The 25,002-nt window shown below is 40.3% G+C and overlaps 1 protein-coding gene across 4 annotated transcripts in view; it reads right to left on the reverse strand.

Moving 5' to 3' along the window:
* Positions 1-4,059: 4,059 nt before the first annotated feature.
* The window catches only part of SPHKAP (SPHK1 interactor, AKAP domain containing), a 75,468-nt gene continuing 54,525 nt past the window's right edge, over positions 4,060-25,002 (reverse strand). For all 4 annotated transcript variants that reach the window (XM_075098788.1, XM_075098787.1, XM_075098786.1 and 1 more), the window contains exons 5-12: positions 23,966-24,100; positions 20,702-20,957; positions 16,679-20,423; positions 13,095-13,274; positions 11,121-11,207; positions 9,072-9,124; positions 8,803-8,987; positions 4,060-6,243 (exon numbers count right to left, since the gene is read on the reverse strand). In XM_075098788.1, the coding sequence (XP_074954889.1) occupies positions 6,100-6,243; positions 8,803-8,987; positions 9,072-9,124; positions 11,121-11,207; positions 13,095-13,274; positions 16,679-20,423; positions 20,702-20,957; positions 23,966-24,100 (4,785 nt within the window). In that variant the 3' untranslated portion in view covers positions 4,060-6,099. The remainder of the gene's footprint in view (positions 6,244-8,802; positions 8,988-9,071; positions 9,125-11,120; positions 11,208-13,094; positions 13,275-16,678; positions 20,424-20,701; positions 20,958-23,965; positions 24,101-25,002) is intronic.

Raw genomic sequence — 25,002 nt, forward strand, 5'->3', positions numbered from 1 at the left:
TGCATCGCTATTAACTATTGCATGCATGTTGTAAACTCCCACTCACCCCCCTTTCATACTTTCCATTTCTTCCATTCCTTTCTCCTTAGCCCTCATTCTTCTGTTTTTGTCTGAGGTAAAAAAAAAATAATGTGGGTGGTGACTCCAAATCTGAATCCTGGCCTAGAGATTATGGCCAGTATGAAGAAACCCTACACACTAAAGATTTAGAGCCAAGGATCATGACATAAACTGAGAAGTGGATGAGGAAGTCCTGCAAGTTATATACGACCATACAATGAACTCTAACCCAGGTTTACCTCCTGCTAGCAATTGCCAACAGGCTTCACCTGTGCATAGCTCTCCCCACCTCCTAGCAGAGCACCTGAAACTGCAGTTGCTCTTTGCAGGGCAGTAGTGGTGGAGCAGAGCTGATGGGTCTCTTCCAGCAGCCGTGGAAGAAGGATAAAGAGGCAAAGAGGGTAGGATTGAACAAAGTACACGTGGTGACTGGGAGACAAAAGGAAGAAGGGAAGTATGCAGCAGGAATGAACTTGGAGGTATTTTGCTTATGTTGTATATCTCCGGGTGGTTATGGACTTGACTTCTAAATGTTGTTAAATTTAATAGGAAGTTACTAACGCTGATATGTTCTGACTATCTCAGCGTGCTTGCCAGCATCCGTGTGTGTAAAGGAAGAAACAAAAGTGCCTGTCATCACTTGGCAAATATCCCGGTGGTTTCAAGTAGTGTCATGTTGTGGGAGAACTCAGCAGTGTGCAGCAGATCATTTAAAATGAAACCTTTAGTAGCAGGCAGAGTGACTGATACTAATGTTACAGTAATGCTTGAGGTGTTTCCCGTTGTCTTGTGCAAAGACTTATGATTCCAGAAGAGTAACTCGGTAATGTGGAATTGAAAGGGGCAGGAAGGGCAATGCAGTTCTGTGTTACTTTAGAATTGCCCCATGTCCCTAGATCGCTTTGCACTTGTACTTACAGGTGTGATATGGGGGCTTTCTGGCTGACAAAAATGGAGGAAAATTAGTGTAATGAAGTGTGTACAAATATGGTTACATAGTTAAAAACTGACTTGCTGTGTAGCTATCACAAAGTAAAATAATTCTTTGGACTGCGATTAGGAAGTAGATTTCTTTTTTGTGCTTAATTTTTGAGGTTGGGTTATTTTCTGTTGCCTTTTCCTCTATGTTTTTTCTCTTGTACTAGGCTAGAGATTCAGTGAATCAAACACCTGTAGCAGCTTTTGGCTTTGAGCTCTTGTTCTTTTTTTATGCAAAATTGTGAATGAGCTGAGGTTTCATAGGCTAAGTGTTGGACTGGGAGGCCATCTGGGCTCCCTTTCTGCCTCTCTCTAGATTCCCTGAGTGACTACCGCTGCTTTTCAGGCTAAGTTATCCAGCTTTCCTGCTCATATGTGAAATACTTCCCCATCTGGTGTGATTTACAGCACCGCTGAAAAGCGTGCTGACTTGGTGCCTCATAAGAACTTCAGCAGTACTCTTGATGCCATCATATGAACGCTTTGACGTTAGGCGCTCTGCACCTTGGTTTACCCCTATGTAGGTTTAAAAAATTATAGAGATATACGTTAGGAGTGCATTGTATAGATGTGTTATCTTGAAGCCATTCTGTGTTTCTGGTAGCATCTTGGTCCCTTTCTCTAATTCCACTTCAGTCCCCGCAACCAAAATAGCACGCACGTGTGTGTACTCTAATGCTATTGTCTGGTGCCTTTTTAATCATATCAAAACGTCTGGCTTCTGCATACCTTGCACTCTCCAAACCGCCAGTGCAGTCACTGGGTGGTTGGAGTGGGATGTGGCTTTCAACATTACCCTGAAATGCTGGCAAACATGATTTACTGTGACGTTATTGAGAAGGATTACCTCAGGAGACTCAGTAGGGACTGTCACGGTGGAAATCAGGTCTGCTGTATTGTTTCTGTCCTTTAGACCTCTGAATCCTTCCAGTATATACCACTGTGAAGATAGGAGTTTGTTTTTCTGGGAAAGAAACCCTTAGCTTGATTCATGTGACCTCCCCAGGGCAGAACATACGCTTTACAAGAGAAGGATGAGGATTTCCGTACGATGTATGCTCATGATGTATGCTTTTTGTACCTCTTGAGATTCAAATAATAATAGTTGTACCAACTCATTTTTTAAAAGTGCCATTTTTGTGACAATTTCTTTTTTGGCTCCTTCTGTGTGATCACTTGCATTTCCTGAGTAGTTAGTGAACGGATATGAAATATACCCTGCTTGGTTATATTTTCCCATTTGCTGCACTTTACTGTCTAATTTTCAGCTGAAGCTGGGAGGAGGGCACAGCATCCATCAACAGACCTGTCTTCACTGAAAATTGTTTAATTTAACAGTTGTTTAATTTAACTGTCCTGCTAAATGCTGCACAGCTGCAAGCTGCTTTCTGAAGGCCTGTTCCTTGTGATGACTGGCTTCGGGGCGGGCTTGAAAAATTGTAGTGGCGTTATGAGTTTGCTCATACTTAGCGAAGACTTAGGAATGGCTCTGTCTTGAATTAAAATTCTTAAATTGGCTAGTACGGATGTGCTTTTCTTCTCAGCTGGAATCTGTTTTATTTATTAAGTAGCTCAATGGGCTCTTTTTTTCAGTGGAGTGCTGGGTTTTTGCCCCTCACACTTGGAAAGCCAGAGTACAGGATTCATGGTGGTGTTCCTATGCTCGTCTGTCATGCAGCTCTGCATGAAACTGAGTAAGAGAAACAGTAAAATTGGTCTCTCCAGAAAAGTTACCTGCTGAATTTAACAGGATAAACACCTGTAAACAGGTGACCATTTTATCACAGACCACAATAAAATGGTTAATTTTACTTGAAGACACTATGAAAATCTTCAGCATTATCACAAAATGGAGGACAATAATAGTTTTTCAACTTCTAATGATCCCAACATTAAAAGCACCCTCAACAAAAACCAGAAATGAAGGTTTAAAATATTTATTTTTCAATTGGTAATTCTCCTGTGTTTGAATTAATGTGCCTACGGGCCAAATCCTCCTCAGTGGGTAGTGGAGTCAACACCAGGGCGGAGGCACCTTTCCCTGAAGCCCTCTTGCCGAGTGAGGAGGTGAGCGGGGCAGCCCTAGCTGGGGCCGGTGCTGCGGCAAATGCCTGCTGCCCCCACGGGTGGTCTCTGATGGCCAGGGCATGTCCTGAGGCTCAGAGGGTTTGGCTTATTTATTAAACTGTGCTGCGTCTCCTTCAGGTGCTTATCCAGCTCCCACCTGAACCCAAGTACAAGTTTTGCATGCTCTCATTTGATAAAGTCTCACTTCTTTTTGTTTGCTTTGAATCAGGTTTCATTTGTGCTTTTGCACTGCGAAGGATAGCGAGCAGCCACCCTCTCCACACCCTCGTGACACTAACAACCTGCATCATGCTCTGGTGTACAGAAAGGCTGAACTGCATGTAATTTACTCTGAGATTTTTACCTAAAATTGTATGTACTGTGAGTTGTCATTTATGCGCAATTAAAGTTGACTTCAAAGTTTTTCAGCCTTTTTTAATGGTGGAAAAGTCCTGTTCTGATTTTTAGCGAGCTAAGTTTTGTTTCCTTTTTTGTTTAGCGGTAGAAATACCATTACACCTAGGCAGTAGGGTAGTAAATACCTGTGCAAACTCAAACAAGCAGAAGAAAGTCCTGAACTTCTGTCTCCCTGCCCACCCCTGCAGGTACCGAAAGCAGCTGGAGTGAGCACGAATCGACATTTGGTACGTTGGGAGTTATTCTGGGGTTAATTCTCAGCAATGAACGTATTGTGTCTCCTTATTTTACTGTGAAACCAAGAATGTTGCAATTAGCCTTGTATCACCTGAATGGGTTGTGGAACCTGAGTAAAGCCATAGCTTTGCTCCCAAGGTAAGACCCGGAGCTTGCTCTGACTTGTTTTGGTCAGGGCTGCGGGACAGACTTTTCACCCAGAAGCAGAGCTTTGAGAAGCTCAGGGAGAGCAGGCAAATATTAATAGATCAAGAAAAACCATAGCGCATTTGTGCACTTTTTAGGAAGGCGAAGAGGACACACATTATGACACAAATTTATTTCTGAATCAGTTGCAACATTAAGAACTACTGTACAGAGAAACTGCATCACACTGTTACAACTCTGTCATGATATTTGTGCTTTGTAGGATAAGTAAACATTTATTCTATCACAGCAAAAAATTGTATACTGACAACTAACTGTATTTGGTTTAAAAATAAATACACTTTCCCGTTTATCAACTCAAAGCACTTTAAGTCTATAATACTTGGTACTTTCTATGAACTTTCAGCCTCAGAAGTGCTGAGCGTTCAGAGTTCCTGCTCACGCTGGCGGGAGTCAGGGATGTTCAGCAATTCTGCGGAGCAGGCTCAGTGACGGCACAGTTACGCTCAGCGTATGCAACAAATTGACCTTTATCTCAACAGCAAAGTGACCTTCGCTGTTTTGCGTATGCTGCAGAGTAGGTGTAGCATTACTCGTGCTGTTTAATGTTCCACCTTAGAATTTGTATTTTGTAACAAATGAGTGATGCAATCATGCAAGTTTAGGAATGGTTTTAAAGATAACGTTGAGAATATGGCTCTTTTTCATAGATAATGTAAAACTACTTCAAAATTTTCAAAAATATTTAGTGCAAAAGGATAGGTTTGTTTTTTTTCCCCAAGAAATATTACAGAAGCATATACTGTTATATGGAAAATAAAACATCTCTTAAATATTTTACTGGGGAAAAGCAGGCAGATTTTCTATTACAGTGTTTGGTAGGGAGAGATGAAAGATAAATACTTTCAAAGAAACAAATTGCAGAAGAGCTGCGATGTGATAAGTTATATTTACCTTTAAATTCAAAACCAATCTCTTTGGCAGAGTCAAGTGCATCATTAAGTGCACGATCCTAACAGATCATTTCAACGAGACGATAGAATAGTATATCTTATCAAACAATTATATAAATGTTGTAGTAGTGTGAACTGTCACATATAGTCCAAGCACTTATACCCAAAATGAACAGGTATGTCTGCTGAAATTTTAATAAACATTTCGCTTTCCTGTAAGTTACAAAAATTAAGATTTTAATGATGAGATAATACTTTCTTCACCTTATTAAGAATTTGTTTGATTAAGCTAAAATTAAAATAGTATTTTTCTCCTGCTTTTAACCGAGACGTAGCATGTTACGTAGTGCCTTAAACAGAAGCACCGTAGGTAACAAATGTACTATCATTACTCCCTCTTAGCAGGTAGGGACACTGAGGCACAGAGGTGAAATGACTCTCCCAAGGTCACGCGGCTGGTCCGTGGTGGGACAGGACTCAGAAACCTGATGCCCTGACTCGCGGAGCTGTGTTCAGGGATATACCAGGTGTAGCTATGCTGAGCTGCACTGCCTCCAAGTGAAGAGGGATGAGGTTTTTAAGGGTAATAACTGAGAGTCTCCATTTTATTTCGTTGAGAAGAAGACAGGAATGAGGAACAGCTATGGAAGAGAAATAATCACATGGGAAGAAACTAAAATGTGTTTTCAGCAGCTTTTTGTGTTGTCTAACTGCAAAATTCTTAAGTGTTCAAAAGTCTTTACCCCTTAGCAGACTATGGGGATTTAAAAAAACAAAAATCCCAAACCTTTATCTAGGGACACGGGTGTCTCCTAGGCATCCTGGAATCCTGGAACGCTCTGGTTCTAATAGTTAAGCTGTACAAACATGTGTGTTTTAAAACTGCATGTTAGTGTAATATCCCATTTTAGCTGATCGATTTAATAAATGAAAATGGAACATATTAAATAATTAAGTCTTTACTGTGTAGTCCATTAATTCAGAAGGCTAAAAATCCGTCCCCTCCTAGTACAATGCATCTATAGCACAATTGTCAAGCGTCCCTCATGATACAGAAAGATAAAATACACCTTGGTTTCACGTTGCTCCTTGTTCGGCTGTGGAATGGACGTGTGCTGTTTCTGTAGAGTTTGTATATCTTTGCTTGTTTTACTCAGTGATGTTCGGAAATCGGAGTGTTACACAAACCACTACTTATTTAAACTGGAACGAAACAAAAATGCTGAACAGCTGAACTTTCTTAACCCAATTCAAGAAGCCAGTCAAACAGGCTTGGTGTCATCTCTCTGCCTTCTTCACTGAGCTTGCAGTACTGCACCACGGCATGAAAGATATCCCCCACTTTCCAGGACTTCCGTTGAACTAATTGTACAACATCTAAAAACTAAATAAAAAACCAAAACGAAACACGCTTAGGATTTGGTTAAATGAATACACCCAAACTGCTCTAAGACCAGCCTTTGTAAATGCACTGCTGTATGAGGGAGTGGCTACAATTCACCGTGCAGCAACATAAAGGTTGTTTTGATTTATAAAACTTCATTTCTGAAGTTCCAAAGCTTCCCAAAGACTGGTTGGATCTCGTGACATTTTCTAAATTAGCTGCTCTCATCAACTATTTATTGAAATAGAAGTAAGAACAGTGAAAGTTAGCTTGATAAAGGATCACAACTTCCCTTGTTGTCGACAACTTGCTGTCAAAGTAATGGAAGCGTAACTATCCATTTTAAAGAAAACAAATCCCTCTTCATTACCATTAGCTATATTTTAATCTCTATGTAATCTTCTGTATTTCCACATATACACCCCACAGTATTTTAAATGTTCACGTAGTACTGGTGAGAAAGAATTCTGGGTAAACTTATGTCACATGAAGACATTTGCCACAATTGTGGCTGAATCACAGAATCTATATTTGATTTTTTTTTAACTTCCAGCTAAACCAGAGGTTAAATATATGTCCTTAAGCAGCTGTTAAAAGTCCTGAATTTTGTCCACTTTGTACTTACTAATGGGCTTCACAGTGTCATACATCTGGTTCCATTTTTTCTGAAGCAAATAAATGAAAATCAAAGCTTTTCATTTCTTTGAATTTCACAATCAATATCTAATTAGCTTGCTCCTTCCACGTTTCCAGTTTTAAACCACAGAAGAAAATGTTGTGTGTGTCTAGTTAGTGTAGCTGTTTGCTATTTACATACTGAAGCCTAAACTTTTAATATGTATTTTAATGATATTTAATAGGCACGAGATTTCCAAGAGCTCTGTTGTAGGCAGGATGTGCTTCATTATTCTCTAGTGTATTTTTGCAATTGAATTAACTGTTTGCCAAAGCACATGGGTAAAGCTGACAGCTGCTTCTTTAATTAGATGCAATTTGGACTGTTGCTGCTGAATGCATTTTAAATTATGTTTATGATTCCTAAATGCATGTACTCAAGAAAATCAAACAATATCTCTGCTACTCAAAATGATCTTCCCATAGACATTATTTTAAAAGACCAAAATACTGATTTGTAACACTTTTTTCATTAATTGGTTTGAATACTGTGACACTTTTTGTAAGCCTTAAGGTTTGAGCCTTCCTTGCTGACCTTGGAAAAGGGGCTGCTTTGGTTATTCCTGAAATGTTGTACGCAGCATTTGGTGTTGTCTACAATGGAGCACTAACTAATCATTCAGGAATAGAAACAGCCTGCCCTTCTTGTGCCCACTTTGGACTTTAGTGTTGCTGAAGGTTTCTCAGTTCTGGTAGTCTGTGTCTGCCTCTCCCTGGAAATAGATTTCTCCTTTCAAAATGGCAGTTGTCAAAGGCTAAGCTACACCTGAACAGGAGCAAAACAGTACTGGCACACACAGCGCTTTTTTTATTGCTGAGCCAGGTGAGGTGCTTCATAATTTCAGCGATGCAAAATATTTCAGTCAGTTTAATTTTCCAAGTAACAGATGTGTGATTGTAAATATGGCTCCACTGGAAGCACTGGTTGGTCACTGCCTGCACTAAAAATGTCTCTCAGGGTAGTAATAACGTAAGGATATGCCTGCACAGATAGGTCCATCATGCCTATCCTCTGAACTTGCAATCAGCTCTGGTGCAGAAGCCTTGCAGTCTTGGTGTGTGAGACACTGAACGTGAGCTAATATAGGTTATCTTTATTTTGTGGTTAGTCTCTTCCATACATTTGAGCAGTGGGCCTGTTCCTTGGTGAGTAGCAATCTCTTTCTGCCAGCACAAAGGGACTATAAAGCCAGCACGTTTGGCCATGGTAGGTCTTGCATAAATGTGGGAGGAGCACTCAGGCCCCTGTGGTACCCTGCTGTATCCCCAGCTGTAGCAATTTATAACAGCCATGCACAAGTTCAGACCTGCCTGAGGCTGCCCTAATCAGTGTTGCAGGCAAGGCAGAACCTGCGTAAGGATTAAGGCGTTTTAAATCTGAAAATCTGAAGTACAACTTATATCTTGTGTCATAGTCAGCTCTTGCTCTCACCAAGCAGCAGACCTTTGTATGTGTGATGCCTACACTCAAGTGATTTTTATTTTTAAGCTACATATTAAACTCCATGTAAGCCACCTGCGACTCTTCAAATGCAGCCACATAAAGGGCTCTTTCTCTTAATTCTGCCTTAGGTATTGACACTTAATGCATCATTGATATGAAAAAGTGAACAGATCCATCAAAGCACGTTAGAGGCTTTGGAGAAGGTATCACAGTAATGCTATTTTTTATGCCACGGACGTACTACTAATGTCTTCTTTCACATACCTTACATTCTGACACACTTAATTCTGTCCTCCCTTTCTGTAATATACAGTAGCATTGTCATTTTGCTGTAATGAAGATGTTTCTGCATCAGCTTTTAAGCTTGGTAAATTCAATAAATCATAACAGGTGCTGTGATTAAAGTGAATTAATAGTATGCCAAATTCTGTAGATTTTACCTTTTCAATTCTGTTTTCCTGAGATTTCTTAAAATAGATGGTTGGAATTCCAAGTTCAGAAGCAGCTATCCACTGCAGGGTGGCTCGCAGCTCCACATCAGGGCACTCTGGTTCCAGATCAAAGTTTATCACCAGTAGGTCCTTTTGACAATTGGCTGTTCCCACTGAAAGCCCAGAAGTACTTTCTGGAAAAATAATCCCAACAGTTACTGTGCAGTTACTTACGTTACCTTCGAATTGTATGCTTTAATTGATATGGTTCAACTTACCCTCTGTATTTTCTGTCTGTTCTTTAAGGAAAACCTTTTCTTCTACTAATTCACTTAGAAACAAACAACAACAAAGTTTATTAGTGATATTTAGGAACAGTCTATAACACTGCTTCATGATGGATAAACTTCTCCCTCAATGTTAGACCTAGAAAACTGCAAGAAAAAAGTTACATAGGATGAAATAATAAAATGTGGAATATATTTCAATTATTTATCTGTAAGTCAGGAAAAGCTATGGGAATTGCAGTATTATTCCTGTAATGGATGAAGTACTTGTACTGGTTGTGCTCTGTATTACATTTCACCAGGATATGTGTATCTTTATGGTTTACATAATGACAAGCAAATGACGTTATGGTAAGACACAGCGAGTCTCATAACCTGGGGGGAAATACTGAACTTCCAATGCCTGTGTTTTGCAGTGCTATGCTCCTTGGCTGAATCTTTTCCAGTCTCGCTTTCTAGTTTAATCTTTCATAGTTAAATATAATCAGCTAGCAATGACTTCAACTACTGCTGGTTTTAAACATATTAGTTGTTTGGATAAACAAACTCCATTTACACCTTGCAAAAATTTCTAAAGATCTTAATTTCTTGTGTGCCATCTTTTTTTTTTTTTTGTTAAAGTACAGGAAACGAAATCCTGGCATGTGGTTGCTGCTTCAGCTTCTGTGCTTGTGTACATGTGGCAGGAGACTGCAAATTCACTATTGATCTCACAGCTATTGCATTAATTTCATCGCTGCTGAAGGGATTGCACTTACAGTACACATTTCCAAACTGTCTCATTCTGTCCTGAGTTGGGGGAAAGCTGCAACTGTAAGATTTTGTTTCTAGCATGGGAGCACGCTATTCTTACCACCCTCATTCACAGGATTTCAGAATCTCCCCCAAGGCTTCAAAGAACCAAGATTATATATACTTATGCAGTGGTTACTGCAAGATATGAGAGGAAAGAATAAAATGGCAGCATGCAACATATGGTTTGTCATGACTTAGAATCACAGGTGCTTAATAACTTCCTTCCCATCAGATTTCTTTTCCAGTTTTCTGTTTGAACAGATGATGTATTCTGTGCCTTGACTTGGATTTGTAGAAGTACGAACTTCTCATGCCTATTGGCTAACACCTGAGAGTAGCCCCTGAAAGCTAACAAGGGGAGTCAGAAATTAATCTCTTTGGTTCTTGGAAAAATAAGGGAGGGGAGCCATCTTTAGGAATGAGGGTAGGAGGTATCACTGCCTACTGTGAAGATGGGAATGTTTTAACCAGGTTAGTCTCTGAATCGGCATCTGAGAGAGAATGCATGTAACTACAGAAATATGAATGCCCAGATTTCTTCCAAATAAAGAGCCTCTTGAAAGCGGGACATTTGTAGTTATAGCCTGGTAATGAGCTATGAAGATTTTCTGATGTCAGCAACTTCACAACGTTCCCATGTTCAATGCGTGATGTACAGTCCGTACACTTCTGCAGTGGCCATGCCCTGCTGCATCGTGACACTCACCAGCTGGCAGGTTATATCAGGTTTCAGGGTACCAGAATCTTTAGGCGCAGGCACTTGCACACCTCTTGATAGTTTTACTGCATGCTCAGCAGGAACACGCCCAGAAACAATAGGTAAGATGTACTGTGGGCCAAATTATTGTTATTCTTGGAAAGAATGCTATCATATTTTTACCTTTGACTTTACTTGATCCTTATTTGCTTGACCTTACTGGCTATCGCAGTAAAGATTTGATAATATTGAAGTTATTCAGAGAAGAAAGTTCACACAATGGGAAACTGATACCGCAGAAAACTGTCTTTAGGCAGAGCAGTTGGTGGACCCACGGTCTCTTGAGAGATCCACCTGGGTGGACTTTCCTGTAATCTTTCACTGCGTAGGGCTGTCACTCTGCACAGACAATGGCACGTGCTTTTTTCTGAAACTAAAGGCAGGCTCAGCAGCAGGTGCAAAGCAGGGCTTGGCACATTTTAGATGGTGTAAATGATTTGTAGTTAAAATAAGACTAAACATCAAGTCTCACTTCAGTGACTACTTACTTAATCATAGGAGAAGATGGCACGTTCTCCTGATAAATTTCCAGGTCCATAATGCCAAGACTGCTAGTTGTACTGCTGTTGCCATTGCTGACAAAGCAAAAGTTTAAATATTAGTGCCAAGCTGCACTGAACACGTCTCCATACATATTTTAAAAATTTATTTATGTACAAACAAAGTGAGAAGGCTGCCCCGTTATGCAGAGTTCCACAAAATCAGTTGTGCTCAGCAAGTGGTTCCCAGAATGAAGCACACTGATCTGCTCAGAATAATGAGGGTTTTATTAAAATAGTTCTAGATAGAACATGTATCAAGTGATGCTGTAAACTGGATAAAAAAAGTGGACTATCATCTTGTGAATGGCTTATGCAATGAACATTTAGCCTCAAACAAAAAAAAACCCCAGTCTGCATGAGTCCTTGCAAAGGATTATCATGTACAGAGATGTCCTGGAAAAAGCCTGCAAAGATTCAGATACCTCTGAATGTTGTGAATTACAGCAAGGTCTTTGGTTGCCCATCATAACTACTTACCTGCTGGGTGACTCCATGCCTGTAACCAGCAGCAGTTTCAGTGTATTATATCATACCCCAAATACTGTTGGGGATCTGATGGAACCCACAGGTACAGTGACGGCCCCTTATGTCTCTGACTACTCTGAAAGACCGAGATTTTAATTAAAGCCAGTGCTCATTGGGACCAGTAACACACAAGTATTCTCTTTGGCTTCTTCGCAAGAATGATGTATTACATCTGAGAATATTTGGAATAAATAGGACCAGTTCACTTTATAACATCATTATAAATTTGACAGTGAATGTTTATGCAGATATTGTAATAGTCTGATGAACAGGTTGTGAATTTGCTGGCTGCAAGTAAATTAGCCCAAACAAGTTCTGTGTGGTGAGTCAACCTGAACCACTTAATTTTTATTGGAAAAGCAACTAATAGTATTTTTCCTTACGTTAGAAGGATTGACTAGACAGTTCCCTTCCTCATCAGGTATTTCTAAGTCAGTGTCAGCACGCCATGCATTCAGACTCGCTGTAGCAATTTCCGTTTCAATGCGGAACCAAAAGGCATGATACATTAGCTCTCTCAGACCAAGGACTTTGTTAAAGGTTGATACTATAATAATGGGATGAGTGTTCACTCACACTGAGGGGTTTTGTTTGGAATTTTTTCAACTAGCCAACAGTGCTCTGACGGAGCCTCGTTCTCTTCCCTGCTTCATTACAATACTGTCTTCCCTCCTTGTTGTCTTAATACCCAAGAGAAATATGTAATTACTTGGCAATATTTTAAAACCTAATCCAAGAGCATGTGAAGAAAAAAATTTGCTCAATTTGAATTTGTGAAAGGGCTGAAGGCAAACTAACATCACTGTACATGAACTCTAAGGGCTAGGTAACATCTTTAAACACATCCTGACTTGAATAGGAACAAAGAGCAGCACGTTTTAATGGGAGCTCTAGAATTTATGCCTACTCAGGGAACTCGGTCATCCTCTGTTGATCTGCTCCCCTGTGCCACCCTAAGCGGATCAGGGCTCTGTCTCTGTTCTCAAGCCACAGATACTCAGTGGGAACAGCAGTCTCATCAATCTTGACTAAGGAGATGCCAAAATAAACATCATGGAAATAGTAGCAAATAAAGGAAAGGCCATAGCAATTAGCTTGTCTGATGGCCCTTTCACTGTAGGACTGAGGCACTTGAGTGGTGCCAGGAAGTTTTTTCTCTGTCTGAATCTAGCTGCTCGCCAATAATAAAAAGATCTCTCTGAGAATCAGAATGTGGCTAATTTTTTTCCTTCTTTTTTTTTTTTTAATGAAGAGATGAACTCTGGCATTAGGCTTTCTTTACGGTATTCTGAATAAATCTCAAGCTGTTGACCCTCATTCCTGAGGCACGGTCGTCAAATCATTGGCTTGGTTGATTAGACTATATTGTATTCTGAGAACAGACAATATGGGTACCTCAGGGATCGCTCGCTGAGTTGTAAGTAGCTACTTGTGTCATCAGGATTGTCCTCATCGTTAGCTAGCTGGGACCAGCTGCCAGTGCTTTCTTCACTGCTGCTGAGATGGTTTGGAAATTCTTCAGCTGTTTTTGTCTCTCCTATGATTTCAGCATCTGGTCTGTTCTGAGGACTGTTGCTGGTAGGGTGATAAGGAAGGCACATTGATATTGCAATACAGGCAAACAAACTGGTGCCACCAATCTTCAGGCAATGCTGCTCTTTAAAGTCAACCAAGGTGCAAAATTATTCAGATGCAGGAGAATGGACAAGCTTATATTTTATACACAAAATCCAGCTGAACATATGGTCTGAGATGCTCTTAAAAAAGGATCTTATGACTGATATTAACAAACGCACAACAAAGTAAGCCTTATACTGAAATACACATAGAAAAGGTTTAACTAGTACAAAGAGTCGCTCACTGTATAGGGTCTCTGCTTAATGCACTTCAGTCAATCAGTGGTTGAAATATGTTGTATATGTTAGTACAGAATGACAGCATTTCCTGGAAATATATATCAGCACTAGATCCTTGTCATACTAATGGGTGAATAAGTTTCTTGCTAGGGTAGGAAAGTATTGTGGGTTGTGAATCATTAATGACTCTTAGCCTTGTGTGTTTCTTAGGATGTTTGTTGCTTAGGTTGGGAAGGACAAAGTATTCTTTTTCTAGGTAGGTGTGCAGTAGGTGGTCAGAAATCAGACTGAAATTGGAGCCCAGACTGAGTTTAGAAAATACAGGGTTAAGGGAAAAATGCTTTCTAATTCCGCATACTTGATAGATGCCATACACAGAGGCATATTTATGACACCTGTATATATGTACACACACTCCCACAAATGCACACACAAACAAAAACCAGGAATGATATTTATAGTAGCTTTTCAGACCCAAACTGGACTTTGCACGACTTACCATGGGACTTTTGATATGCAGGCAGAAAAGTATATAATAATCCAGAGCCCCCTCTTTTTGTATGTAAGAAAGAATTAATTATATCACTGCAGCACCAGAATAACAATTAAAGCAAAACTGTAGTTTTGTTATATATGCTGGATGGTCTGGACCTGCAACCTTGTGATTAAAACAATGTAATGTATACTGGCAAACCCTCTGCAGCATCCATCTGAAGAAGTTCTTGTCTTCAGACTTTTATCTATATTTATGGCTGAGGTGCTCTGTCTTCTCTTAGAGCAAGAGATAACCCCCAAAATTCTATTGCTCCCAAGTAATGAACTTGATTAAAAATATACTGAGACAATATCATTGTGGATGTTTCCTCCTGCCATGCTCTCACTCCCAGGACAACTGAGTAGTTGCTGCATTAATGCTGGATGCTAGAGAGACAGGAGTACAGGGAGAAAGGGGTTTGTTTGCCTGAGGGCCTCTGCTCTGCCAGGCAGTCAACATCTGTCTAATAACTACGCCTGTCATCCCCAACCCCTCAGGTATAAAACTCATCATCTGTAGTAACGTGAATGCACTGAGCAGCCAGGTTGCAGGGTAGTGGTGTTATTCAGATTTTTAATACAGGACAAGTAGCACCTAATACTTGGTCTAAAACACAGGAGATTTTTGTGGGCATCGTTACTTGGCATTTGGGGTTTTGATTCATTATGCAATTACATCTCAGGCTAGCGATGCTCTGAACTGACAGTTCCTTACTTCTGAACAGTCAGTTGGAACGCTTTCTGTGTATCTGTCACAGGACTGGGTCTGTTGCACTGCCTACGTACAAGAAACAACTCTTCCCTTGCTGAAGACCTCTTCCCCAGGCCTGCATGGCTTTTTTTTTCTTTCTTTCTTTTTGGTTTTTTTTTTTTTTTTTCTTCTTCCTAATTGACTGTATGTCTGCTTGATATTTTGCCTGGAGTCCTATGTGCCTGTATCTACACTAGCAAGTAATTTCATGCGGTAGGAGTGGATCAAAGCAATTGGTGCTGTCACTTTCATATCTACATTATATGTATTTTTAGGTTTTTACTTCAGCCTAGTCTTGGTCCAGACAGCCACGCCACAAGTGGTTTGAATCCATGTGAAGAACCACTGGAAGCTTTGCCTTCCCAGTAGGAGTACAAGCACATCTGGTACACACTTGTGCACCTTCTAGTTGAGATTCCTTTGAAAGAAATCTGCATTGCATGATGCATGGAAATGGAGGCAGGCTGATTCAGAAACACACTGCATCGCTGCACCAAAATCCTCATGTGGGTGTAGTCTCTGGTTACTAATTCTACCCTACCAATCCTATTGCTTTAAACCTCGCATAGCCACTTTGGGAGCTCTGCATGAAAGGGAGAGAAAAGTTGTTATTAAAGGGCTCATACACTGTGTGAAAATAACTTCATTTTCAGAAAGTCAAGATTCCAAATAGGTAGATTTCTAAATGTATCTTATTAAAAACAGGTTGTGTTCGAAGGAAGAGGAAGGTTAGTGGGGGAGAGTCAGTATGAAAGAATAGTGACACTATGATAATTATCCACCTAATTGCTACCACACACAGGAAAGTACATGTTTTCTCACTTCAAGCAGAGCTTTGTCAAAAGCCAAAACAGAGCATTGCCTAGAATAAAATGAGCTACAAAATGGTTTCTAAGAGTAGCATCTGCACTCTTTCTAGCACTCTGAGATAATGGGGTGCTGCAATGCTCCAAGTGATTGGCAGTTTAGATACCATTAAAGTAACAGATACTATGAAGTAGTATAGTTAAAAATAGGCAATGCCTTGAGAGAGAGCCTTGCTCTTAACCTCATAGCATCCACAGCAATCCTCTACATTTGCACTGCACTCTCATACTAGGCTTACACTTTGCCTTAAATAAAGCAAGTTGCCCATTTCTCAACAAAAGGAGTACAGTTGTAAGGAGAGGGTGGCAAGATGTGGTATAAAACCTCCATGAAATTAGATTAAAACAGAATGAAATTTTATTCCTTTATCTAAATTCTACCAGAGAGCTCTTGAACCAAGTGAGGTGAGAGGTGCTTTTAATTACTATTTCATTTCTTCCACTAAAGAATTCTTATTCATTGTAGCTCCAGACTGTAAAGACAAAGCTGAACTTCAAGCTCTGGGAAGTCTGGTCTTGTTTCCATGTACGCAAAGCATTAGTTATAGGCACAAGCATAGCAGAGAACTGCAGGTCAAATTCTGCTGTCTTCTATTTTATGCTAACACTGATTTTTTTTTTTTTTAATTGAGATATTGGCTATCGCTAAATGAAAGTTCAAAGTTTGTCCATATTTCCTGTCTTGACTGTGGACGACACAAATATCTCTAGAGGGAAAACTTACTTGACTGTGCAGTATTAGATTTTGAATCTCAGAACCACAGTATCACGTTCAATGTAAATTTGTTCCAGAAATCAGCACTGTGATATATGATTGGGTGATTTTATGCCATTAGAAATCTGTAGTTAGAACTTAACCTGGTTTATTTCTGCAAAGGTGCTTCTCTTCTTCTTCCTTTATCAAAATAATTTTTACTAGGAAATAAAAACAAATACCAAAGCAATGTGCTGATTTGCTGGTTTGTCACTTACCTACTTGGGAGAGAACTGGAAACCATGTGTTTCCCATCAAAAGCTTCTGGAGGCTTTTCTTTGCTTTGCTGCTGCTTTCCAGAAGGGCCACATGAAGTTAAGGACTCTGATTCTTTATCTGGCTCATCTCGTTGATCAGTTTCTATCTGAATTAAAGGCACTTCCCTGTGCTGACCTGCAGGGAGACATCCAGGGCTCTTCACATGCTCTTTTTTCTCATCCAAATTTACTCCATCCCTTTTGGGTTTTGATTGAATCTGAGTTGTGCTTTGGGGATGTTTGCTTTCCAGCACATGTTCTTGGCTTGTATAATCAAAGGAATCCTGCTGGACAACAATTAAATTTTTTCCACTTTCAACAATATTTGCAGCCAGTCTGTTTGCATATTGTTCCACATGTGGTGGGGAATCACTGTGAAACTGGTCTGCCTCTGCAGCCTCCGCCTCATCTGCTATGATTTTGTTCTTGCGCATTAAAGATTCAATAGAACTTGCCCACGTCTCGTGAATCAACATATCTGTTATCTGGTCAGTCTTGCATCGTTGGTAAAGGCATGAGTCAGACTTGCAAAGACCTGAAGAAGCCACGGTACTGACTGGCTGTACGCTTAAGGAATCTTGGTGATGGTGGGCAAATCCATCTAATGAATTTGCTTTAATTGGGACATTAACTGTTAGCCTAGAGCCTGATGATCTGCTGTCAGGCACTGACGATTGCCTAAAGCAAAAAGGTGATCGTAGAGAGGGTGGTAGCAAACTGTCACACCAGTCCTTCGAATTCCTAGGGGAAGATAAATTATCTTTATTTTCCTTTTCTATTTCTCTTAGCATATACCTATAAAATTCTTCTGTTATGCTTTCTGTGCTGGACTGTTTGGATGGGCAACTTGGTCTTACATTAAGATGTCCAGTTTTCTTGGCTACCTGTTGCAAAGCAGAAGTTAAGATGTTGTTTGCATTTTTTCCTGCATAATAATCCAGTAATAAATCAAAGCCTCTTCCTTCATTTTCCATCTGGTTCACCATAAATCTTGAAAATTCATCTGTAATGCTTTCGCAACTAGACTGCTTTGAAACAGAACTTGTCTGGCTCACAGGTTGACCAAAGGTGTTCATTAGGCCTAGGGTATTGAGAGAGGCTTTGGAATCTGAGTCCTCTTCTGGTATGCTCTCGCAGCTTGAGGCCTTGGCTCGGCTCCATCTTTCACAATGCAACCTGTTCCTGGGGTGGTTTGGACCTTGCCAGATGCTATCAACCATGGAGAGTTCAGTGAGGTTCATGATCTTGGCAGCCACTTCATTTGCAAAGACATTGACTGAATCTGGTGTATCCTCAAGGTTTATAGATTCATCTACTACCCGATTCATCAATCTTTCCTTTAGCTCAGGATGCTCATCAGTTTTTCTTTTGATCTCACTAAGTCTAGGTGCCCTATGCTTCCGAACAACTGAACCATTAGCATGGGTTTCCTTTTTCCTTTTCATGGTTCTGCATGATAAACTCTGGGTCATCAGATATTCATTGCCTCTCTTCCACGCACAGAACCAGGGTTGCTTTCCATTTGAATTTTCAAGACAAATGGCAGCTATTTCTGTTGCCATAGAGACAACTGTTTCTGCCAATTCTTCTGCAAAATCTGTTATACAATATTTGTCCCTTGAATGTTTCACCTGTAGGACAGGCTGAGAAGGAAGCAAGACATGATTTCCTAACAGAGATAAGCTAACCTGAACGTCATTATTTAGCACAGCATCACACTTATGCTTGGCCTGGTTTTCGGCATTCATGGTGGCACTGGAAGACAGCTGTTCTTGAACGCCATGCCTGCATTCATTGTTTGCAACGGTATTTTCTCTGTCTGAAAATGATCTGTAGTCTTTCTTCTTCTGATGATTGTTACTCTGATTTGGGGATTTGTAACAGTCTCGTGCAGTTCTTTTCAGGTATCTTTTCTTGGGAGATGTTTTTGCAACAAGTGTGTTATGCCCTGTAGCTCTACCTGTTGGTTCTGAATTCAGTGTGGCACTTTCCTTGCTATTTACATCTTTCATATTACTTTTCCTAGTGTTTGCAACACTTCCAAGATCTTTGCTAGCACTAGTGCTGTAGGATGTACCAAATGGCTTAACAGCAGAGTGATCAAGGGGGCTGTGTGAAGTTTCACGTGCTGTTGCCTGTGTTGACCATCCTTCTGCTCTTGTTACTTTCTCTGCTTTTGTGCCCTCAGAAAAGAGAGGAGAACACTCTTCAACTTGTCTTAAGTCATTCATCTTCTTGCAAGTGAAATATATTACATTAAAAAGCAACTCATTTGCAGTCTCCATGAAAATGTCTTGCGTACTTGAGCCATTTTCTGAATGGGGGTGTAGCTGTCTCTTCTTCCTAACCTCTTCAACAGAATGTCGTAGAATAATATTGGATAAGTTTTGTGCAAGTTCATCCCTGATTACTTCATCAGTGTGTGCAATCCGTGGCCTTGCTGCTGTTTCAATAATTTTTCCATTTATGGATTCCATAAAATGCCCTACATTTTTGTATGTGTTGGGTTTTGTCAAAATTATTGATGCCTCTTTGAGAAGTGCCTCTGCAATGCTATTATTCAGTTTCTCCATGCTGCTTCCTATAGCTATGCTGCAATGAAGAGTAATGGCTGCAGAAGTCTGAGCAGCAGACATAAGTCCACTTGACGCTGCAGGGTACTTCTCTTCCTTCGTTTCACCCAGACCACAGACGGCTACAGCACTTGCTACTTGAGTCATGCCACACAGTGCAGATGGAAATGAATATTCTGTGCCAGCACTGTCATCAAGCAGCTGTGAAGATGCTGCGTGTAGCTCTTCATTATCAACCGCTCCACTTTTAGAGTCTGTGGCTTCTTGATCCCATCTGAACTTTTCTGCAGCCTGGGGACTGGAAATGGTTCCAACAACAGTGGCTGCACAAGCCAGAGCCACTTCCAGTGCACTCTGGCCATGTCCATTTGAATGTTCTTCCTCTAAGTAATCTGAAACTTCAGCAGAACTTTCTGATTCAGTCCAGTGGCACAGGTTGGGGAAGGCAGACCCTGGCCACTCAGAAACATTCTCAGAACTGTCTGGACTTTGCACTATGACGATCTTTGGAAGTTCATTCCACGATCGGGGAACAGATACATCTTCTGACTTGCAGGAGCTTCCTACAGAGATGCTGACGGCAGCCTCCTCACTAAAAGTGGGTTGCGACTGTGACAGCCTAATGAACGCATCTTGCAGAACAGATTCTGCTAAATTTGTGGCATACTGACCTGTAGTTGCCCGCTCATTTTGCGAGGGAGGAACAGTTTTCCTGATACCTGCACAATCCTCTCCATCTGTCTTACTGTTGTGTTTCACTGTTGGGTCATACAGAGGCCCCAGCTCCTCTTTAGCCATTTTGGTTAAAGATACATCTTCTAACACATGCACTGAGGAGGAATTTTCAACCTCACTAGTCAAATTAGTAGTACTAAAGGATGAAGTAGCTCTTCCAGCTAATTCCTTCTGCAACAACATTTCCTGGTCTGATTTATCTTCAGGTTGTAAGATGCCATCTTCAGCCACAACATTCACAGCTTCAGAGACTCTAGTAGCTGCATTATCTTTATTAATCCCGTTCCCTTCAAGAATGAATGGTAACCTGGCTTTTTTGTAGTGGAGATTTTCAAATCCCTTTCCCTTATTTTTTTTGACATCTGAAGATGTTTCTGAAACACTTAATTTTTCATGACCTGTTAAAACAAAAAGAAGAAATTAGTTTTTGCAGAGTACCCTGTAACTTTAAAGACAGCTGCACAACTGTTTATGCATTACTGCTCTGTAAAGCTACTGCACAACTATGTATCCTTGTCTTCGAACAACAATTTAAAAGTATGAATGGCTGTCCATTTTCTAAATTACAAACAAATATATGCATGTATTAACATCAACTACAATTTCTGTGAGCATTGCCATAGCTGTTTTGCAGTACAAACGATAGCAGAATTATGCTCAGTCCTGTCACTTTTACCAGTTTTATATTCATCAGCCTCGTTGTCATCCTCGAAGTGCTCAGATGCTGTGAGGAAATCTTCTTCTATTGAGGACACTGAGCAGTTTGTGTCATCCTCGGGCTTTAAGACATGAGCTTCTATCTGCAGCTGTCTCTCCTGAACGAGCTCAAGTCCAATCAGAAACTTGTTTATTTCAAAAATGATGCAGCTTGCGCTGTTTTTCCTGTCCCCCCTCGCACACTGAACCAAGCAGACATCTGCCAGCCAAGGACACTAGAGGGGAAAAGAATCTCAAATAGTTATTTAATTAAAAAAATAAAAATGTTAAGCTTCCCTCTCTATAAATATCTCAGGGATGTTCTGTTGCAAAGATGCAATACAATTTGTCATTTAGATGTTTGTAACACAGTGTGCAGTTACATATATGCCAAAATAAGACCACTTGGACTGACACTTTTGTTACACAAGCATTTTAGTAGAGAACCCAGCTGTATCACAGGGGCATCTTTATTTTGTTGAAAATACCAAGCTGTTTGTTTTCAAGCAACTTGTTTTAATGACAGAGACTTATTCAATTTTAGCCATGTCAGAGTTAGTCATCTGACATACTACTATTAATGGCCTCACAGCAGCTGGTATTACCTGTGTCTTGAGGGAATCGTTTGTGGGCATTAATTCCTTTTCAGGATAATTTCTGTTGCAACGCTTGTTTGAAGGCAGACCTGTACTGGCTGGTGAGATTGTTAAGAGCAGGTCGCCTTTAGATTCTCCTACAGACTGTTTTAAAATAGCGTTTTATTTTGTTTCGTTGCTCGTCTTCCTCTCATTCCTTATTTGCCCAAAGTCCCATTATTTCAGACCAGTATAAACTCCCACTGGAAGTGGGGCTCCACTTCGCACTGTGCTGAGCTTTTATCTAAAACTATCTTGCCCAGAGAAGCTGTACAATTAAGTTGAAAGTTAGACAGAAACTGAGAGAAAGGAACTCTTCCTATCCTCATTTTATTGGTATTGAAACTGTTGGATATTTATACAACCACACAGCTAAGTCGATATCTCTGCATGGGACTATGTTTGTGCTATGGATGTACTCTGAAGCAAAGCCAAGCTTTTGCAGCTTGTGATCTTGTGCTTTAACTCCAGCCCCCTGAGGAAGGAGCCAGCTTGAGTGGAATCAACACTGGATCGAGGTGGTATATTTTAAGCTGTGTAAAAGATGTCCTGGACCCCCTGTGCATTTGCACAGTATCTAGCATAACGTAACCCCATCCTAGATCTTTTGGTTTTGAGTGTGAATGTAAAGCAAATATCTAGTAATAAAGGGAGTGGGATGATTATTTTGTTGGAATATTGTTGTAATAGCATGTTTTATTAGCTTGTTCTTCCTTTCCACCTAAAAATGTGTCTGAACAGAAAACCAGGTAAATTAATGTGTTAAAAGTAAAACAGAAAAGATAGATTTTGTTTTTGAAGTAGCTGCTAAGAATTTGTTGCTGAATCAGACTTGAGCATACACCGTACTGTGAAAAATGTTATTAAAAACAGATGCAGCCTTAGATAAAATATTCCCCTGCTGTTTCTCCAGTCCGCAGTTTGCAGGGTTGTACTTGTGAAAAGGGCTGAGAGGGAGCAGAATAAAAATCCTTGTATGAAAACTATGTGAGTCTCCTTACAAATGAATTCCTCTGGAAAGCCAAACAAATGTAAAGATGAACATAGCATTTGTTTATCTGGCCAATACATCTCACCCAGTCTCAACACAAAGCTTTACTCATCTTACAAGACAGCAATTTAGGTTAGTTCTCATTTGTCTCTTGCCTGCACTCTCTCTGAGAAGGCTACCAGTCTCAATGGCTGCAGTCTTTCAGAGATGGGGATGACTTGGGTACTCAGGTTATTTTCTTTGGGCTCCAAAATACCCTTCTGTGTATTGCAGTGTCTCCCCCCAGGGAAGTGGTGTTTGGAGCTCCACTGCTCCCACCACAGGCTTGTGCTCTTATTTTTTTTAATCATTCTAAATTAGTCACAAGTGGCAAGAAAGCTTGATAACCAGGCAATTTCTCTCTTTAAAGCTCAGTTTTATTGGTATAACATAAAATTCAATGATCTTTGCAATACAGCTGTTCCAGGGCCTGCTCCATCAAGACTTTTGTAGACATGTTAATTTCTGTGGAAAATCAAATTCTGCTTTTTTTTTTTTTCTACAGCAGATAAAACTGGAGATACCTGTTCATGTTTTAATTTTGCTGAGACAGTTTTGTACTTGAGGACAACAGCAGTTTTCATGAAGTTGTTCCCAATTCATGCTTGGCCAACTGAGATCAGAATCAGGCCGAAAAATACGGAAATATTTTTCATTCTCTTTCTTTACACGCACATCACATGCATAAAGTATGATAAAAATGGAAAGGAAGGAAAAGCTTTTTATTACAATAAGCAGTTAAGCTTCTGGAACTTATGTATTAAAATGCCTTTAAGCAAACGTTATCATGTGCTGCCTTTCTCTGTGTGGTGTCAGCAAGAGGAATTCTTGGTCTCCAGATCGCAGATCAGGAACATTTCATTGGCAGTAATGGGAGTGAAGGAGTTAGCATGATAACTTTGCCTTTACCTCCTTTAAATGTTAAGTTCTAATTAATGCATTAATTACTTCTGAAGTTGACAGAAGCTAAATGAGGAATCAGCTCTGATATTGTTAATGTAGCTTGGTATTTTCCATGTCACGTTCAGGCTTACAGTAGCCTCTAGGATCTTCAAGTCCTATCGTCAGCTCTTTTCCGAGGTGCATTTGTGGGAGAAGATGGATTGGGAACAAAAGAGGGAAGTAGCAAGACTTCATTTGAAAGGGAGTCTGTAGGAGCTGTGCCTTGATCTAGCTATGTGCACAGAAAAAGTGTTACATCTTTCCTTTCCTGGCTCTGTGCTGCCCTTCTAACTCCTGCTACTCTTGGAATCTGGGCTTATGAATCATCTCTGCCACCAATGCCTGCCTTCCCTGAAGGATCAACTGCTAATATGGCTTAAAGCATTATCAGCTGCAACCCAGACATCCACAGGATCTAGAGGGAATAGCAGGATCTCTCGCCTATCTTTGTGTCACTCCCCCTACCACACACACTTAACAGACTTTTGTTAGACAGATTGTTTTTTATGATTGCAGACTCCCACTCATCTCTTAAACTGGTGCAAGGTCTTTGCTTTCAGCTTCCCTTTTTCCATTTTTTTCCAAATTCCATCCTTCGCAGGTGTGACATGATCTTAAAGATGAGTTTGATTCGTACCTGGGGAACTTCATAATCGGCCTGAAGGTTTCCTGATGCTAATCCACTCAGCAGGACTATTTCATTTTCCTTTGGTGGTTGTACGTTCATTGAACTGATGAGTTTGGGGAGATTTGGAGAGACGCTGATCAACCTCTGCAGTACGAAAGATAGATTTTGCTCTCAGGTAATGAAGTCTGAGTTGCACAGTTATATTAATAAATATCAAAATGAAATATCGCTTATAGGCATCCCTTTAGAAAGCTCACTTGAACTTACTACTCTGAGTTAATTAAAATAAAACTGGCAGTATTAAAATGCATTCTTATTTTGAGCCACCAGGCAAGACAACAGTGACAGTATAAACCTCTGCACAACTGTCCTGCAGGACAATCTGTCATCCTGTACGTTGTCATGTGCTAAACAGCTTGATTGTATTTGGGCATCTAAATGTTTGGCCCTCCTATTATGAGTGAGTTCCTAAGAGACTGGGAACACTGTGTCTGTTATTGTCTAAATGAGAAAAGACTCAGTAAGTATGGTAATGAGAACAGGGCAAATCTTCCAGTTTTCCTCCAGGCATATGACAAGCAAGTTAGCTGGAAATTGCTGGTCAAACTGATGCAATACTAAACCTGGAATAACGGAAGTATTTAATACACAGATAAAATATACATTTCTTTGCTGTTCCACTGGACACCTTCATGACCTTTCAGTTGAAATTATACAGTCATTTTCTACCTGTTCTGTATTTGCTAGAGCCGAAAGTGGTAATAGTCATAACACCAATGATGCTATGTAACATGGATCTTTGTATTGCGATACTACTAGGAGTCCCCAGTGATGTGCAGGAGAAATCTGTGCTCGTTCATGTACGAAGGCCAGACCAAAAGGACAATACCTACTCTAAGAGTGCTTGCAACTCTTTTCTGCCAAGGATCTCAGTGTGCTTGCTTTATGAACAGGGAATCAAGGATGACCACTTACAGAGGTAGTAAATACCACCTCCATTTTATGCACTAACACAGCCCACCAAATAGCAAAGCCATTAAGGGAAT

This window comes from Phalacrocorax aristotelis, chromosome 7, assembly GCF_949628215.1.
Source record: "Phalacrocorax aristotelis chromosome 7, bGulAri2.1, whole genome shotgun sequence".
Classification (NCBI taxonomy): domain Eukaryota; kingdom Metazoa; phylum Chordata; class Aves; order Suliformes; family Phalacrocoracidae; genus Phalacrocorax; species Phalacrocorax aristotelis.